General features: G+C 38.0%; 1 protein-coding gene across 1 annotated transcript in view; it reads right to left on the bottom strand.

The window, feature by feature from the left end:
* The window catches only part of LOC123684122 (protein O-mannosyl-transferase TMTC1-like), a 240,015-nt gene that overhangs the window by 39,555 nt on the left and 180,402 nt on the right, over nucleotides 1-20,058 (bottom strand). Inside the window, exon 7 of the mRNA XM_045623261.1 lies at nucleotides 5,338-5,478. Coding sequence (XP_045479217.1) covers nucleotides 5,338-5,478 — 141 coding nt within the window. The remainder of the gene's footprint in view (nucleotides 1-5,337; nucleotides 5,479-20,058) is intronic.

The raw sequence follows: 20,058 nt of genomic DNA, 5'->3' as shown, positions 1-20,058 counted from the left end.
TAAGATTGATAGGGAAATTCATTAGTTTTGGCAGCAAAACATTAAGTATTCAGTATGGAAAAATGCATTCCTCGAAAATTTGGCAACACATCAAAATACTGTGAACGTTTTGGTCGGATGATACTGAATCTTGGCTTTTCTCTATTTATAATAGTGCCTTCATTGTTGATACAATTCTAAATACATATTTCACATTATATCTTATCTTTATTATAAGACGATCAATAAATGATATAGTCTAGCTTAAGCTACTTCACTTGACTCGAATGCTCTCAAATACCTACAGTAAGGCCGCTATTAGTGAAAGAACGTGTCGAGAGTTATTTCAGCGCTTCAGGAACGGTGATTTTGATGTCGAAGACCAGCTGGCGATGGAAGAGGGAAGTTTTTCGAAGATGCAGAATTGGAGGCATTACTAAATGAGATTCCTGTCGAACGCAACAAGAATTGGCAGGATCATTGGGAGTAAAGCAACAAGCTATTTCGAAAAGCATGAAATCATGGAAATGATTTAGAAACAAGAAAATTCGGTGCCGTACGAGTGGAAGCCAAGATATGTTGGACGGCGTTTTTTCGCTTTGAACAGCTGCTTTCAAGGTAAAGACAGAAGGGATTTTAGCATCGCATTGTGACTGGAAAAAAGATGGGTTCATTACGATAATCTCAAGCGTGGAAAATCATGGGGATATCTCAGCCATGCTTACACATCGCTACCGAACCCAATATTCACAGTTCCAAGGTCATGCTCAGTATTTGGTGGTACCAGCTCGACGTAGTGTATTATGCTTTATTAAAACCGACTGATATAATCAAAGGCGATCATAATCGAATGCAATTAATGCGTTTGAGCCGAGCATTGAAAGACAAACGGCCGCAATACAACGAGATACATGATAATGTGATTTTACAGCATGACAATGCTCGACCCAATGTTGAGAAAGTGGTCAAGACATTGCTCCCTCGGACTATCATTTCTTTCGGTCGATGGCACACAGCCTGGCTGATCAGCACTTCTGAAGAAGTAAAAAATTGAATCGATTCAAAAGATGACCAGTTATTTCAACGCGAGATTCGTACGTTGTCCGAAAGATGAGAGAAAGTAGTGGCCAGCGATGGACAATACTTTGAATCATAAATGTATAACCAGTTTTTCATAATTAAGCCTCGAATTTCGGAAAAAAAAAGTTCAAAAGATGCTCAAGTGATGGCCACCTGAACCAAAGCCTGCTCTGAGAAATAATTCAGAAGGGAATTAACAAGTTCGGCAGTAAGTTGAATTTCTTTCCGTTCAAGTCGCATGTCGGTAGTTCCAGCTACGGTGTAAAATGAATTTTGAATGGCTGTACATTCATCCGGCGAACTGTGGGAGATTCAGCGCTAAAGTTGCCGAGATTGAAGAAGTAAATGAATAATGCGCGGAGCCGACACAGAGGCTCGAAAGAAGTTTGCCATAGATAATGTGGCCAGGCCCTTGATCCTTTCCGGGATCTTGATAGAGTGGTGCAAGCTTGCACCGCCAGCGGTCCTGTTTTCCGAAGAAGGTAATCCTGCGGGAAATTTAGTATTTCGGGGTTCTTCGGAACCGTTTGAAGGTCATATTAATGAGGTTAGTTTGAATGGGGCCTTTCAGACGATGATGGTTTATCTCGAAACGTTTGAGATAAGGGGTTCTCAGGGGTTCACGTGAAATGGAATCAATGGATTTTTGAGATAACCTCTCCTTTCAACACTAACCTGGTGGAAAGGGGAGATATCTTTGTAAAGAGGAGAGCAGTTGAAGGCTGCAGAAATTTGGATGTGGATGAGGATAAGTAGGAAAAAATTTGATAATAAAAATATGCTGGGAAAGAAAAGAAAAAGATGGTCATCGTAGAGAGTGTGGCTCATAAGTGAATTATACCAATAGTCGAAAATAACTGCTATTATTCCCGAAATAATAATAGCCATTATAAAGAATGTTTCCTAATTGGGAGGTTTAACATCAGGAGGTGATAGTACTCATTTAATATAATAAAAAGGAAATTGTTATGAGCATATGCCCTCAATGCTTCCTCTTTGAACTAGAGCCATCCGAAGTCTACATTTTAATCATATACTAACTGACGAAGAAATTGCAACACCCATAAAGAGCTGTTTGAATTTCGATTTTTTTTTGGTAAGACATAGATAGTGCAACAAGAAGTGAATGATTGAAATTTGGAGAAATAAAACGAGGGGGTTTACAATTTTTTTTAATAAATTTGTTAACAATGTGTTTGTTCACCGCGATTATATATATACTCCCCAACATGTTTCGGCATTGACGCAATAAGATGGTTTTTTTCTTCTTGGAGGATACTATCCCAAGCTAGCTGTTCTTCATGTCTCAGAGCCGCCAAAGGCCGTGAGGGCTGGGGTAAATTTCCAAGCCTTTCATCCATGATGTCCCAAAAATGCTCTATGAGCGAAAAATCGGGAGATCTGGGCCATGACAAAAGATTCACTTGGTTCGCGTCGAAAAATTTCAAACTAACTCTGGCAACATGAGGTCGGGTATTATCTTGCTGAAATATTGGATTCTCCAACCGGTTAAGGTAAGGAGAACCATGGTTAAACTATTTCTTGAAGGTAACGCAGCGCTGTCAGGTTACCTCGAATGAAAACTAAATGTGTTCTACTTGCATGTGCAATAGCACCCCATACCATAACGCCTACTTTCCGGTGTACATGATGCTCAACATCAAACTAAGGTTCACGTCTTTCTCCCCGACGTCGTCTAACCCTTCTTCAGCCATCATGTGCACCCAAGGAGAATCGAGATTCATCAGAAAAGACGACCTGATGCCATTCCACATTCCAATGTTGACGTTCTCTGCACCAATGTAATCGTTGCCGGCGATGCTCAACCGTCAAAGGTAACACAAGATGGGGTCGATAAAATGGGGTAGAAGAATGGAGATTCAACAGAAAAGATGACCTGATGGCATTTTTTGACTCGAAATGTTTCACCAATGACTAAATTTTTTTCGAAATCAATCGAAATTATATGATTAAAATGCAGACTGCGGATGGCTGTAATTCAAAGAGAAGGCATTCACATACATTATTATGTTTATAGGAATTGTTCTAATTTTTATAAGTACTATCACCTTCCGAAGTGCTGATGGCAAAAAAACACTCGCATGTGTTCTTTACTTCCCTCAAAGCGATGTTGGAAGAATAATTGTTGGAATTACCGCATCTACCATTTCTGTTCCTTGCACGAATATTCAACAAATCAAGAGAAAGTATTTTCAAGGCTATTAAACTTATGGGTTACATAATATAAAACGAATTTTTGATATATGTAGGAACTCGAAAGAAAATAAGAGAAAAACGGCAGATCTCTCAGAATGATGGCCCAGATATGACTTCTTCATGGACAATGACCTCCAAGATACCTTCCGAAATTCAAATCGAATACCGTAAAACATTTCCTTATTTAAAATTTCATTCTTACTCCCCCTGCAGCGTTCAATGCTCCCCAGATATGAAATTCCTTTCCATTCTCTTAATCCGGCCATTCTGTATTTTTCCAAATACTCGCCAGAATTGATCGACCAATTACTTAGTAGATAATTAGCTAAGTTGCATCCGCAGGCGCTACCGAAGCTCCAGTGCCATCACTAATTTAATCTTGGAGCTTCCACGATATTGCCTTTGTATCTGTTATTCGCTCTCCTCTCATTGTTGGCTGATGCGGGCCAAGATTAGCTGTTTCCCGTTAATTGAAGGAAATATCTGGTCGGGAATGTGGAGCTTGCTGTATTATGGAAGCTGAGCCACTCGGCTGAAAGGAGCTTACAAAGAAATTTCATCTTGAACGTTTTCCTTTTGGGAAAGACCCAGAACAGATCTAAATTCTGTCGGAAGGAATCATTTATTTTCTTAGAAGTTTTTTTATTTCTCATCTATAATAACAACTGGATATTCGAGAAAATACTGAGTTGGCATCAGAAGCTTCCGAGCGCTCGTTTTTCATAGTCCATTTTGGAGGCCACAAAACTGTTGTACCTACAGGGTTTTTCAATCGGAGGTTTCATTTTGACTAGCCCGCTTTCTGGACAACTGTCATTTTTGATGCTGTCATCTTGACATTCGACAATTCAAACTACGCCATCAATTAAATGGAACTAAACACATTTCAACAACACATTGAAATTGAAATTCACTACAAAAATTGTGAAAATTGTCACAAAGTCACTGAAGCACTTTTGGGTTGTCGTGAAACGCATTTTTGGCCGACAATAGAGAAACCAGTGGAGCTGTTAGGACAATTTCGTGATGTGAAGAACCGAAGCAAAGTGCGTTGCTCAAGAACAACTGAAAATACTGCTGCTGTCACCCATAGCGTTGACGAAACCCAGGTTTGTCGATTCCTCATCGATTTTGGGAATGAGGCATTCTACAAATGACATTAAAACCTATTTTTCGAAAATACTTAGGTCTTGAGACTATAAAATTTCAGTTAACACAAGAACTCAAGCTGGTCGATAATCAGCAATGTCGTATCCTCGGTGATTGGATCTTTGAAATGTATCAAAATGATCCAGATCATCAGCTTCAGTGATAACGCTCATTTTCAACTCGAATGGTATTTTAATAAGCTAAAAAAGCATTTGGGGTTCGAAAAATCCAATAATGATTGTTTGAGAGCCTCTCCTCCCTCAACGTGTCTTTGTCGAGGTTTTTGGGCTACTGATGTGATTGAATCACACTTATTCGAAAATGAGTTTGGTGCAACTGTTACTGTCAATGAATTGTACTACCGAGCTTTGATTTATAATTGGAATTAGAAAATATTGATCTGGACGACGTTCATTTTCTCTACGAGCCCTGAAAGTAATAAAACAATCGCAAATTTCCTGGCAGTGTTATTTCTAGAAGAGATAATCATAATTAGCCACATACATTTTGTGATTTATTACCTTAAGACTTTTTATTTGGCGTCAGATTCAAGATGAGGTCTTTGCCAATACTCCACAATCGGTTTAAAGCCTTAAAGATATATTTCATGAAGTTATCCAAGACAGATAGCAGGAAATGTGTGAATTGGTCATCGAAATCTTCATGAAAAGCATATGGTTCTTCAATCATAGTCGTGGTGGTCATTTGGCTGATCATTTTCCATTGTAATGGATCTTCATAATCAAATAAAATTTCTCTCAAAAAATACCTACTCGATATTTTAATATAAAAATTACACCCTTTATTGGACAATAGACAATATATGTTGGGAATGTGGAGAATATGCATGAAATGAATGAAAAAATAGAGTGAATTAGCAGATGTAGAGTGGATGTCGAAAAAAATACCTACATTTTTGGCCAGAAGTTTTCCATAGGTGATATGCGCGGGCACGTGATCAGGTTGCGCGTTTAGTGCTGCTCTGTACCAACTCTCAGCCTCCTCATCCTGCTGGAGCCTGGCCAGTGTCTCTCCGAGAACATTGAATACACTCTGAAACAAAGCAAGTGAATAAATTATACGTCATCGGGCCAACTGGACAAATGAGTTGTCTACCGTACTCAATAGCAGTGAATTGCGATTTTCGATTTCTATTTATTTCTGATTTCTTGGTTTTTGGGATGAATGATGATCCATTTCGCAGTGGTGGTTGAAAAGAGAGGGCAAAAGGCAATCACTCAATTCTTACTTTGTTCTGTACTTAGCTCAGAAATTGCCTAGAACGATTTGGCCATCGATGAGTCAATCTCTTATAACGGGTGTTTTTTTTCGAAGGTATATAACTTTAAGTTGGAATTACTGTTCAATATGGCGACGGATTCAACAGCTGTCAAGTGATTTATTTTCAGTTTGGTTTGGCAATTCATCATGAATAGACTCACGCCTGAACAACGCTTGCAAATAGTGCAATTTTATTTCGAAAATAATGGTTCTGTGCGGAATACGTATCGCGCACTACGTCCATTTTATTTTGTTTAACGATGAAGCGCACTTCTTGTTGAATGGCTACGTCAAAAAATAAAACTGCCGCATTTGGAGTGAAGATAATCCTCAAGTGTATGTCGAAACACCGTTACTTCTAGAAAAACTGACTGCTTGGTGCGCTTTATGGGCTGGTGGAAGTGGAATCATTGGTCCGTACTTCTTCGAAAACGATGATGGCCAGAACGTTACAGTCAATGGTCATCGGTATAGACCCATGATTACTAACTTTATCTTTCCTGAATTGAACAACCATGATGTCCAAGAGCTGTGGTTCCAACAAGACGGCGCAACATATCACACAGCTCGTGGCACAATCGATTTATTGAAAAACACGTTTGGTGACGGCCTAATTTCACGTTTTGGACCTGTGAATTGGCCTCCAAGATTTTGTGATTTAACACCGCTAGACGACTTTCTGTGGGGCTATGTAAAGTCATTGGTCCATGCGGATAAGCCACAAACCCTTGACCATATGGAAGACAACATTCGCCGTGTTATTGCCGATATACGGCCACAAATGTTGGAAAAAGTCATCGAAAATTGGACGTCCAGATTGGACTACATCTGAGCCAGCCATGGCGGTCATATGCCAGAAATCATATTTAAAATGTAATGCCACAAGATTATCTTGCGGATAAATAGAATTCAATGTCAATCGAATAATCCATCGTTGTTTTATTGCAATTCAAAGTTCGATAACTCTAAAAAAACACCCTTTATTATCAGTTTCTCAACTTGGGAATATGTTAAATTGTCCTACTATTTTTCTGATAGACATCTTATTCTGTGAATGAAAATATTACAAAATTGTAATATTTTCATTGCGTCCTGAAGATGAAAAATCCCCTAGTGGAAGAGAAGATAATATTAAGACTTGATAATTCAGTTTGATGTCTCAATGGATCTAAATAATAATATACTTCGCTGATAGATCTTTACTAGCTTCAAAGATATAAAGCTGCGTTTACGCTAGGCGCAATTCCCTCGCGAAATAATTTCGCGATTCAAAATAATTTCTCACACTTGGCCATCAAAAACTGCACAAAATATTAATTTCACACGTATATTAACATCGAGCCATACCGTGTGCTTATCTTTTCTCACCAGAGAACCCTCCTGATATCTATAGCGAACGAATTACGTCAAATAGAATCTAATAATAGACTGAAGAAGACTATGCCGGTTATTAAATTTGCGGTTATGAGTGTGCCTAGGGAGGACATCCTGCACTTAGCGTTATTAACCATCGAGACGAGTATTGGCGAAGAACAGGATGTGGGGAGCAGATACGTTATGCGATAATTGAATATTTTCGTGTTGGAGTTCGGTGTGAAATTCACACGGAGCTCCAGGTTAAATTAATAGAATATGCAATAATTAAATATGTACATTTCCATTAAGGGGGAACGTATCATAACAGGTTCCGGTCGATTCCAGGTAGATTACCGATAAAATGTAGGATGAAATGACAATGCGTACGCGAAGATAATGGATTCGGTCATGGATGAATCGAATTGCAGCCCGTATTGATTTGAGTTGTCGGTTAAAACTGGCAGCAACTACAGCAATTATGGTGCTGGGTTCACGATTTAGTTCAAACTTAGTTATGACAGCCGCTATATTGAAGTGAAGATGATTAGAGTTATACAAATTTGCCCTAGGAGACATTCAAATTCTGAGAAGTTTTCAATATGCAACGATGATGTATGCCTTCGGATGGTTCTGCATCTATAGCCTGGTTTAAATTGCTTTAATTAGTAGTAGAGTTCAATGGTAGAGTGCTTATTATTTCCCTACTAGAATAATGTAAATAGGTTGTGCTAGTGTCAGGAGAGTACTACAGATAATGCAGGAGTGTATAGTGGATAGCACCTTCGGAATAGTACACTCGACTGCATCCCCATTTCACAATCTTACTCAACTCTAGTGGTTTATTTGTTGAAGTTCTCGAAACTTTATTACTATATCAATGTAAACATACAGAAGTTTAGTTTCAGCAAAGCATAGTGTGTCTTTCTAGCTGCTTGTGTCCTTTGGCCTTATGAGAACTAGTTTTTCATCTAGGATTTGAACTTTTCGATTAATCTTCTTATTATTTATAAGAAGTAATTGGTTGTAACTTGATGTCCATTCGTGAAATTGTTAGGCTGCATAAATTTGATGCAACCAGACATGATTTTTTCAGAAGGAGTTACTAGTATATAATACATTAATCGTGTTGTTCTTGTATAAAGACCTACTATTTTCGAGCGTGAAACCTGATACTATCGGCCTCAATACAGTTCCTTGTGGAATGCCCTCATCAACTGCCAGAGGTTCATTGATTAGGCTTCCGTCGTTTTGCAATTAATAGATAGTTGTAGTGGTGAGTGGTAGTCGAAATAAATAGATCGTAGTTGTCATACAATAACTTTAGCTATTTGTGAACATAACGCTATCGAAATATTAGTCGATTTGTGTCTGCATCATAAGGTTACTCTTACCTACATCTTAGGTTACGAGCCAAATTCTCGTAATTTGTGGAAGGTTTTAATTTTATGCTTTGATATAAAGGAATCTGCGGCTGAGACTTATCGAATGCTCTCAAATACCTTTACTGAGGCCGCTATTAGTGAAAAAACGTGCTGAGAGTGGTTTCAACGCTTCAAGAACGGTGATTTTGATGTTGAAGACCAGCATGGCGGTGGAAGAGAGAAGGGTTTTCGAAGACGCAGAATTAGAGGCATAACTTGATCAAGACTCGTGACGAACGCAACAAAAATTGGCAGGATCATTGGGAGTGACGCGACAAGCCATTTACAAATACCTGAAAATCATGGGAATGACTCAAAAACAAGAAAATGGGGTGCCATACGAGTTGAAGCCTAGAGATGTTGAACAGCGTTTGTTTGCTTGTGAACAGCTGCTTGCAAGGCAAAAATGAAAGGGATTTTTGCATCCCCTTGTGACTGGTGACGAAAAATGGGTTCATTAAGATAATCCCAAGCGCTGAAAATCATGTGGATATCTCGGCCATGCTTCCACGTCGACGGTCAAACCGAATATTCATGGTTCCAAGGTTGTGCTCAGTATTTGGTGAGACCAGCTCGATATCATATATTATGAGTTGTTGAAACAAACTGAAACCATCACAGGCGATCGATATTCGGAAAAAACGGCGGAAGCAAAATTATACGTCAATGTATATCGCTCAATTGAATTGGAAGGCGTAAGATATTGAAAGATTACCTCATGAAGAGGAAATGTGTAGTTTTCTGGAGATTTCAGTCCTCCTGAATTTCAATTTTACCAAGATCCTTCAGCATGTAATCACGAACACTCTTAGCCTTCCCTGAAATAAATTTAGTCCACGGTTATAAACAACTTTACATACTTTTCACTCCGGTTTTATCTCCTCCTCATCGAGATGAAATACCGGCCGAGGATGGTTCCGAGATGCTGCGCGACACATAGCCAACCGGGTGACGTATCGAATCACTCCGAGATAATGGCATGTGAATAAAAATGGCGTCTCCGGAAAATTGAGCTGTTCAGCAGCTGTCAGCTCTTTACTCCAAACATTGAACGCGAAAAGGTGAAAGCCTGATCAATCTTTTCGCCGTGGCGCTTGCTTTTTTTCTCCTCCTCTCCCTGCCCCATAAAAATATTCAGAGACGAGGCAACTTGTTCCAGAATTATTTATGGCAGAACTTGTACCGTTCGCAGCCATCCACGTGATACAGACAGAGCGACATAATTCAGGTCGTTCTCGAAACAAAAGAAATAAAAGGGAAGACTGGAAACACGGAGAGTGAAATACAGTTGGTGGGAGGTGCATAGGAGTGTTGTTGGGAGGCAGGGCCGGACTGGGGGGATTCCGATGATGCGAATTTGAATATTTGAGATTAGGAACGTCCGTTTGTCGTTGAAATATTAATTTTGGGTAGTGACGGTAGCGGGGTGAAAAAGAAGTTGGAGTGCTTCCTGTTGAATAAGTGATAGGTCATCCTTTCGGAGTTTTTGCATTGGAATTAAAGGGGAACTGACAGTTGTCACTCCGTTCTATTATATAGCTTTCCCCTAAGAATGCTAATAATTTTAAAACCAGACAGAATCATAAGGATATCGTTGAAACACTCGAACAACATTAGAAGGAAAGAATAAAAAGCGCCATTTCAAAGATGCATGGAATAAGTTATTAGGTGTCGTAAAGAAATCAATTATTCATCTTAGTTATCTGGATTTCGCGTTGTTTGAGTCCGATCGGGTTTCACTAGATGAAGTAAGAAAGATGAGATTACGTTCTACAAAAACTTTCCTGACAGTTTTGGGATTAGTTGACTCAGTTTAGTTTGAGCGCGCGTCAAAGATAGACACTAGCAAAGAGAAAATATATTTTACAGTTTTTCTTCGATAAAGATCAAAATGCAAGCCAGGTGCCTGGAAATGTGTTCATGGTCATCACATTAGAACAGCCAATCGCGCATAATTTTGTTTTCGTCGATTCCGTTCCGGAAATTTGGATGTCAAAGATTCACTACGCTCTGGAAGGCCAATTGTCGAACATATCGATAAAATCATGGACATTGCTGAGTCCGACCGTCATGTAAGCAATGTTTCGATTGCTCAAGAGCTAAAGATTGCACAAAAAACCGTTTGGAACCATTTGCATAAGGCTTGTCTCAAGAAGAGTCTCGATGCATGGTTGACGTCGAAAAAATCATGGACCAAATTTCCATCTGCGAATGGCAACAAAATCGACCCATTTTTGAAGCGGTTGGTGTTGAAAAGTGGATCACTTACGACAACGTCAAGCGAAAACGGTGGTGGTCGAAACGCGGTGAGATAGCGGGAACGGTGACCAAGTTAGGATTGATAGCCAGGAAGGTTTTGCTGTGTGTTTGGCAGGGAATTATCTACTTTAAGCTGCTTCCCTACGGCACAACTGTTAACTCGGAACTGAACTGTCACAAATTGTATAGTCTGAAGGGAGCAATTGACAAAAGCTTTGGCAAATGAAAGAGGAATTGTGTCCCATCAGGACAAGGCCAGGCAACATACATCGATAGTAACTCGCCAGAAGTTCTGGGAGCTTGATTGGAAGGTTCTTATGCATCCACCCTATAGTCCTGACCTGGAACCAAATAATTACCATATGTTCCTGTCCATAGCAAACAATTTTGCTGGTGAAAAATTCGCGACAACAGAGGCTTGTGAAAATCGACTGTCTCAATTTCTTGCGAATAGAGACGAGGTTTTCTATAAGAGAGATATAATGACATTAACTTCAAAATCACAACAAAGTATCGAACAAAACGGCTCATATTCGACCTAAATCTGATCATTTTGACTAAGTTCATAAGAGTCTTGTTTTTCATGCAAAAATAAAAAATAAACTATTCTGAAATAAGAACTGAAAAGATCCACAACATTTTAATGCATAAAATGGAAAGTGATATGTAACAGAGTAGGCTTATTTCAAAACACTACTCAGTTCATAGGAGTCTCAGTTGATGAAAATTATTGAATTAAATTTATTAATCTCAACATGATGAGCTGTCCAAAAATTATTGACTTTCAGTTGAAATTTATTCTATCACTAAGATGTGGGAAGAAGCTAATACATTATAAACGGTCATGAACGTCATCCCTGTGAATAATAACTGTCATAACATCTTATAGGATAATATTTTATCATTCAACCCATATCCATTGAAATGAGTCTCACATTGAGAAATTGTTGTATATCTTAGAGAGCGCCATAATGGAATTGAAATTGAAGAGAAACGGTCTGGGGTGGGTTCGCCCCATGCAAGTCATTATTTTATGGAAATTCAATGCGATTGGACCACGAATGACGCATCTTCGCTAGATCGACGAGATAGGATTCGATGCTCCACAAATAAATGAACAAGACAGGTCTCAAATTCTCTTTTCATTAAAATGTTCGTACGTTTCGCCGGAAGATCCTCTCTACTTGATTATTTCCTTGAATTTGAATGGAGATATATCTGGGAAAGGTCTCATCAAGGAAAACTTTCTTATGATGGATCCTGAATGGAAATTATTTTCGGGAGAGGAAATGAGACGTTTGCTCAGTTATATTCGGTCATTTCAGTGAACCTTTAGGGGAGTCTTCTGAAGATGTCATTTTCTGAAATATATGGGAGTTGGGGATATCTTGTTCAATTATAGCATTGAAAACGATTTCAATTTGGGTATTCGTGGAACTTTGACTCAACTTCGTTATTGATTTTAAAAAAATTCTACAAGCAACATGGCTTTAGGTTTCCTAATGGTTTATTACGTTCCACCTTTTTCTTTAATGTATATTTCTTGTCCTTTAAAAATCTGATTCTAAAATTTTATTATTATCATGTTATCTATCATTATGGAGTTTTTGTCATATCTTCAATAAAAGTCTAATGGTTGATCCTTCAGAGAATGTTTCAGGTTTCAATCTTCCTAGGAAAATTTGGTGCATTTTACATCGACTTAGGACTGGTCATGGTTGTTGCAATATAGTATTCTCTTAAATGACATTCTAATGCAACCCAATAAAATAAAAACTATAACATTTATTACTGCTTTCTGGTTCTCTCCTCTTTCGTTTTCAGATTCAATTATAATATATAGTGAGAAGAAAGGATGAAAAAAATTCGTTTGGAAGAACGGGAAGCCCTTCCATATAAATATGTCAGCTCATTCTGTGAACGAATACATAATCCAAACACTACACCTACATAAACGGGGAGACAGGGTTTTGTTGAGGTTGAAGGTAGTACTTGATTAGAATTTCAAAGAGATAAAACAGTAAATAAAGGCATTTTTTTACTAATATGTCAAACCTCACTATTATTTGGACACATCCAAGCTTTTTTTTTTTGGCCATACTGAGTTGTTGCATCCAAGACAATCTGTTATTGATACCAGAAAGCTTCTAGTGTTTGTGAATATATTATTTGGCTTATTGCTTCAGTCTTGTACCCATTTTTTACACACATGCTCGATAGGTGAAAAGTAAAGAGATATGGATAGCTGCGGCAAGATATTGACGTTCACCCTTCTTCATTGTTGTTTTTTCGTTTTCAAAAATTGGTTAAGAATGACCAAGGGAGAAAAGTTATATTTTTGAATCTTTGTATGTCCTTATATTATGTATCTGCGTGAATAACGAATAGATTTCCTGCACATTTAGGAGTTGTGTTGCAGTGTCCAGGTAGAAAAAGTGTTAGAAGTCACTCGAAGATAGTTCTTAACGCGGACGAGCTCTTTGATCTAAATTAGTTCTTCAATAATTCAGTCGAATCACATAGATTACGTCATCTTACATTCCCGTCCAAAGAACACGATTAAACCAGTTCCCTCTTGTGAATGTGGACGTACCGCAAATCCGAGAATTTCATCCCCCGCTAAATCCGACGACGCGGAAAGCGGGCGTGTTCCAACTGTGCAAACGCATCTAATTCAACCTCCATTAATGCAGAGTAAAGAAGGTTGTTTCGCAAATATTATATTATTAATAACCTCGGTCTGACCTACTTCTTCACTACTGCCTAATGCCCCATCCGATGCCATTACCGAGGAGAGAAGGCCCGTTGCCTGGGCCCGTGCCCTAATGAAATATTCACCTTCATCGCACACTGGCTAATTAATAGCCAGTTATGTTCTATGCTTCCAGTTAATCATTCTTGTATCCTATCGAATAAATAACTTTCGCAAAAACAACTCTCCTTACAGACGCAATCCGCCTCTTTTGCTTCCGTTCCGTATATACCAGACTGGAAGCAGACACGAAATCGCTGTTGAATAATTTATGGATTAGGCGAGAAGAAGTGAATTCTTATGGCGGTGTATGGTAATAACGGATGAGTTGGAATGAAGAAAAAATGGTTAGTTTATTGTGGGGAGATTTATCGTAGAGGATGTTGGGCAAGGTTCTGTGTGAGGGTCCATTTTATTCTCACTATACAGGGTGTTTCCTAAACATGCGGCAAAAATTCAGGGGGTTGTTCCTTGGACTATTTTAAGCATGTTTTGTCCTTGGATGATTTTTGAAAAACCTCTTTGTTTCGAAGATACAGGGCGAACAACATTTTTCATATTTTTAAAATTAATAATAGTTTAAATAAAAATGCGTACCGCACTGTGTTTACTAAGTAGGTACAATTTATTTTTAAATTTGTTTAACAACATTCCAATTACTAAAAACGGCCAGTTTTTTGACTAAAAATTGATAAGTGCAGATGGTAAAGGAATACAGTTAATAATACACTTAATAAGAAATGATCCTGGTGTTTTTGAAAGGGTTCGGCAGTCAATGAGGAGAAGATTGGATGCTTGTATGCTGGCTAGAGGTGGTCATTTTCAACAGTTTTTGTAGGTTGAGTTGAATTTTCATGTAATTTTTCATAATAAAATGTTATTATCTGAAAATTTGTTTCCCCTATATCTTCGAAACAAATAGGTTTTTCAAAAATCATCAAAGGACAAAATATTCTTAGAATAGTCCAAGGAACAACCCCCTGAATTTTTGCCGCATGTTTAGGAAACATCCTGTAGAGTAATGAACATAGATAGAGGGAGTGTACGCAATTTTTACATGTCCCTAACATGGTTAGATTACGTTGTCGGATTGTGATATATTTTCAAATCCACCATTTTACTACCTATATCCTCATGAATGTATATTATATTGAATGATATACATTTATTTCAGTGATTTCCGATTGAATATGCAAAATTGAATATTTCGAATCCGATATTTTCACTAATTGTCGAATAAGCAGAATATTTATTATTTTCTGTATCTACCTGCTGAAATCCAAGGTTTGGCAACTTTTGCTCTCCTATTGTCAGTAGTTTCACGTCGTTTGGCGCGCTTGAAGTTTGTTTCCTGAATTCCTGATATATTTAGGTATTTATTTCAATATATTTTGAGTATTATGACACGTTGATTCACTTTGTAGAGAAACTCGAGATTTGAGTGAAATATCGTATCATTGATATGTTTTTTCCGCGCGTTTCATATCAAATTTGATAGTTCATGTTGGGGACAAAATTTGCTTACTGAAATAACATATGCTCCTTCTATCTTTGTTTATTACATCGATACCTATATACAGTTCTGCGATTTTCAGAGGCGTAATTGGCGCATTAATGAAGAAGCGTTCAAAATCCGCTGACTAATTTTTTCTCACAAAAAACTTTGATAGTGCATATTGGGGACAAAATTTGCTTACTGAAAATAATAAATGCTCCCTCTATCTATGTTTATTACTTTGAGATATATACTTAAATACTACCTTCCTAAGTCTCTTAAGTGGAGATTCATTTTTATTTTGTATGGAAATCGCTTGATCGATTCTTTCAATTTCTGGAAAAAACCTTCGTCTGGCAGTTTAGAAAGACCCCACTAATTTTCTCCAAGAAAAATCCATGGTTTTTGTTTTATATTATGTTCTGGTTCATTTCCATATGGAGATTCATAATATGAATAAGATATAAAACAAAAACTATAAATTTGTTTGTAAAAAAAATGAATGAATCGCCCACAAAAAAGTGAGAGAATCGATCGAGCGATTTTCGCACAAAATCAAAATGAATCTGCACTGAAGAACCTAATGAGAAATATCTAAACCACCTGTGGCCCACCAAAAATAAGTGGAAGAAAGGAGCGAGCATTGTTCCAGAAAATATATCAACCTCTAGATTTGCATTCAAAATGAGCATATCGCCTGATGAAAACTTCAAATAGGAATATCTACGCCAAATTTGGGTTTAATGTCTTGTGATGAAAAGGCTATGAAAACTGTTTGCTGTATCCTCTGTTTAGCCTTCTTTTCAAGAATCAAGGAAAATAGTCATCTTTATTGGTACCTACAATACTGTATGTAGAACCATTTTTCATTCTTTAATGTATTCTTGAAGCGTTGAAACCACTAATCTTCTTACACTAATAGCGGCCTCACCGCAGGTATTTGAAAGCATTCGATTAGCCTCAGTCGCAAATTTTTCCATATCAAAGCAGAAAATTAAAACGACGAGAATTTAGCTGGTAAGCTGACATGTTGAATCGTGAATAACTTCATGATGCAGACACAAATGGATTAATATTTCGATAGCGTTATGTTTACAAATACCTTATCTTATTGTGTGACATCTACGATCTATTTACTATACCACTTACCGCTAGAGCCTTCTATTAGAAAAAGGCCGGAAGCAGAGTTGTACAACTAATATAGATAATTTAAGAGAGTGAGAGCAAAAAGCTGTGAATTAATCTAGACTCATAAATCATTCTTCTTCTTATTCATGTGCCCTTTCAGTTTTGTCCGACGTTGGCGATCACCATTGAGAATGCTTCTCGATCCTGCGCCATATGCAAAAGTTGACCTGCACTTCTTATTCCGGTCCATTCTCAGATATTTCCGAGCCAGGAGGCTTGCCTTCTTCCTACACCCTTCTTTTCTTCTATTTTCCCGCTGATTATCAATTGCAGAATTCGATAGCGACTTCCCCTCATCACATGGCCCAGATAAGATATCTTCCTATGCTTTATGAGTGAGCCATTCTCTATTCTTGTTGGCTCTTCTTAACACTTCTTTATTTGTTTTGTGTGTTGTCCAGGGAATATTGAGCATACGCATGTGTATCCACATTTCGAATGTTTCAATATTTACAACTTGAAGGTCCATGTTTCATAAAGCATAAAGCATAGGTGAATATGTTGTTGGAATCTTCCAGAATGGCACCATATCATTTCGCGTTTGCCTCCGCATGAAAAATTATTTTGAGACCAACAATCTATGTATCTATCTGATGCCAGGTTTCAGAAATCCCACACAATATCCAACAACATACAATCATCAAAGACATGTTCAACAAAATATCTTGGTGTTTTCATAGACCAACATTTAAAATGGGATGAACATACATCTTATCTGATTAAGAAATTAAGAGGTATGGCCTATAGATTGCGATTAATAAGAAAGAACATGAAATCTTTGAAACATCTTCAAATAATTTACGACGCATTGGTACAATCGCAACTCTCATATGGCATTATTGGATGGGGTGGTGTGTTGGATTGTCATAAAAAAGGCCTAGATGTTATTCAGAAGTGCATCCTGAAAATTATGTATGGTAAAAAATACACTTTTTCTAGTAAAGAGATCTACAAAATATCCGAAGTACTGGATGTGAGACAGATTTATGCTAGTAAAATAGCAGCAAACATTTACCAGAAAAAATACCTCTTGCACTGAAAGAACATAAATATTCGACTAGAACAGAAAGGGACAATTATGAAAGACCAAGAGCGGAAAAAAGAATAGGACAAAGATGCTGTACATACATCGCCTCAAGACTGTACACCCAAATACCAATAAATATAAGAGAAATAAGAAATTTGAAAAAGTTCAAGAAAAAAATGAAAAATTGGTTAATAAGAGAAGATAGAACATTTATACACAATCTTATCAACACTTCATAGGTTGAGTTGGTGGTATTTAAAAAAAAATGAAATGATCAAATAAAATTCACAGGATGAGTAAAATTCCCGATAATGAAAAAAAAAAAAATCCCGATTATGAATGAAATTCCCGATTATGACAAAATAAAATTCCCAAATGAGACCATTTAGACAAATTTGATTTTGGAATAATGGTGGAAAGAACTGTATTTTATTTTTTTGCTGTCGTTAGAATCATATTTTTATTTAATAGCTGTAAACAGTTATTCTAGAGGTAACTCACAGTTAATTTTTTCTGAGTTTAATTTGAAATTGTACTTATTGTATTGAATATTTGAATAAACTCATTTATTATTATCACCACCACGACGACCATTTCCATGGTAACCTAGACCGGCCACCTACTTCCCCACGTAACACTTTCGGTGCTTCAAATTTTTCACCCGAAACTCGCAACTAATCTCCTCCTCTAATTCCCACCCCGCAATTTATTTTTAATTTGCATCCATTAGGTCCGCCTCCCGCCGTAGTCGCGACGGCCTATGAAGTCAGCTTGACAAATTAGGGCTCAACTTGTCTCTGGTGTTTGCGTAATTATTCCTTGTTTTTCGGCTTGGCTACAATTACAGTCCAATTCTTCCACTGTTCCACGTTGAATTACAAATCCATTACCGAGGGGACGCGAACATGACAAACGGGGCAAGCAGACCCTTTCCCTATCATTACGATACAAAAGGGACAGTCCGGACGGCTTTGTCTGTGCGGTGTGTGTGTGTGCATCACCCGTGGCCATTGAAATATCTGAAACTCCGATAACAAAGTGAACCGAAAACAATTGCCGGGAGACCTTCCTCTCCCGACCAGATCATTCTTTACGGTATTGTCGACAGAGTGCCCTTGTTAGCACATGTGAGTTAAGGGTTTCCTCCTTGTTGAGAAGGGCTTTTGCGATGATAATTCAGCTATTTTGTTCTAACCGACGACCAGTTTGAAGATTTACCGGATTTCGAAGGGATATTCCCTATGCCTTTCCTAGTAGGCGACTAATGATATAGACCGCGTGATAAGTTTCGAGAAATGTTACAATGATTCAATTGATATCAGGGTCTGGTCTATTATATTTCGGGAATAGATAGGAAAACAGACTATATACATGTAGGTTTGATTTATCAATCGCATAGGGGTATGATTTGATAGCTTGACCAAACGTCCTCTTTTGGTTGACCTTTTGTGAAGTTGCACAAATTGAATCTTCTTCAGTTCTCTACATATCTATTCACATAGTTCCTCAATGTTTCAAGCTACTCACAACTTAGAGAATGGTCATCAATGACTGACCAGTTGTCCTCTGATGATATGGCAGGATCTTTCTCTGATATTGGAGATAGTGGAAATCAGATTCTCCATGGATCGGATGCCGACCACTCTATTCTGTTCAAGAACTACATGTCGAGAAAGAAGATTAACGACCACTCAATGTTCATTTTTCCAACTGACGTGTCTGAACTCCAGAGTATTGTGAAAGGTCTCAAGGGAAAATTAACGCAAGACATTTATGGCATGAACACCTTGCTATTAAAAAGGATTTTTCCATATGTGGCAGATATTATGAGTAAAATTTTCAATCAGTGTCTGCAACAGGGAATATTTCCAGAGAATTTAAAAATGGCCAGAGTTGTACCACTCCACAAAAAAGGAGATGCCGATGATGCGGACAAGGCCCATTTCCATTCTGCCCGTCTTCTCGAAAATCCTCGAAGAACTCCTAAAAAGAAGGCTAATAGCATTTTTAAAGAGTAAAAATGTCCTAAGTGAGGATCAGCATGGTTTTTCTTCTGGAAAATCGACTACTACTGCATTGACTAGCTTATTAGAATCAATAACAACGGCCCTAGATGATAAAGATCAATGCGAAGTGCTGAGTTGTGACCTCTCGAGGGCATTTGACAGTGTGGTGGGGGAGATCCTACTGAACAAGATGAAGTATTATGGAATTCGTGGCACGGCACTCTCTATCTTTCAGTCATTCCTTCAGGGAAGAATGAATATTGTTGACTGGAAGGGTCAAAAAACAACCTATACTACAGAGCGTGGGGTTCCACAGGGCTCAATTTTGGGACCAGTATTATTTAATATATACACGAACGATCTCCCTCTGAATGTCCCTGTCAGTGCGACTGTACGCTATGCAGATGATACGAATTTGTTCAACAGAGCCGATTCTGTGGAGTTACTGAGAGATGCGTCTTCAATGTCTATGCTGGCTGCACAGGGATGGTTTTCTGCAAATGGTTTGAAATTAAATATAAATAAAACCCAGATTCTGAGATTCGGAGGCCACGGGGATCACGATGCAGAACAGATTAAATTACTAGGTTTAATATTCGACAGAAATCTCTCATGGAAACCCTATATGTCTGAATTATCAAGAAGGTTGTCTACGGCCATATATACGATAGGGCGGATGAGAGCAGTCTCCTCGGCTGATGTCTGTAGAATTACTTATTTTGCCAACTTTCAATCCGTGGCCACCTACGGTATACTTCTGTGGGGATGTTCTTCTGCTGCACATAGAATTTTTTTGAGACAGAAAGAGGCTCTTCGCGCTCTGTGTGGAGTCTCAACCAGAACAAGTT

This window comes from Harmonia axyridis, chromosome 7 (genome assembly GCF_914767665.1).
Source record: "Harmonia axyridis chromosome 7, icHarAxyr1.1, whole genome shotgun sequence".
Classification (NCBI taxonomy): domain Eukaryota; kingdom Metazoa; phylum Arthropoda; class Insecta; order Coleoptera; family Coccinellidae; genus Harmonia; species Harmonia axyridis.
Note: the sequence above shows the minus strand (reverse complement) of the source record. Positions and strands in the feature narration are given on the sequence as shown.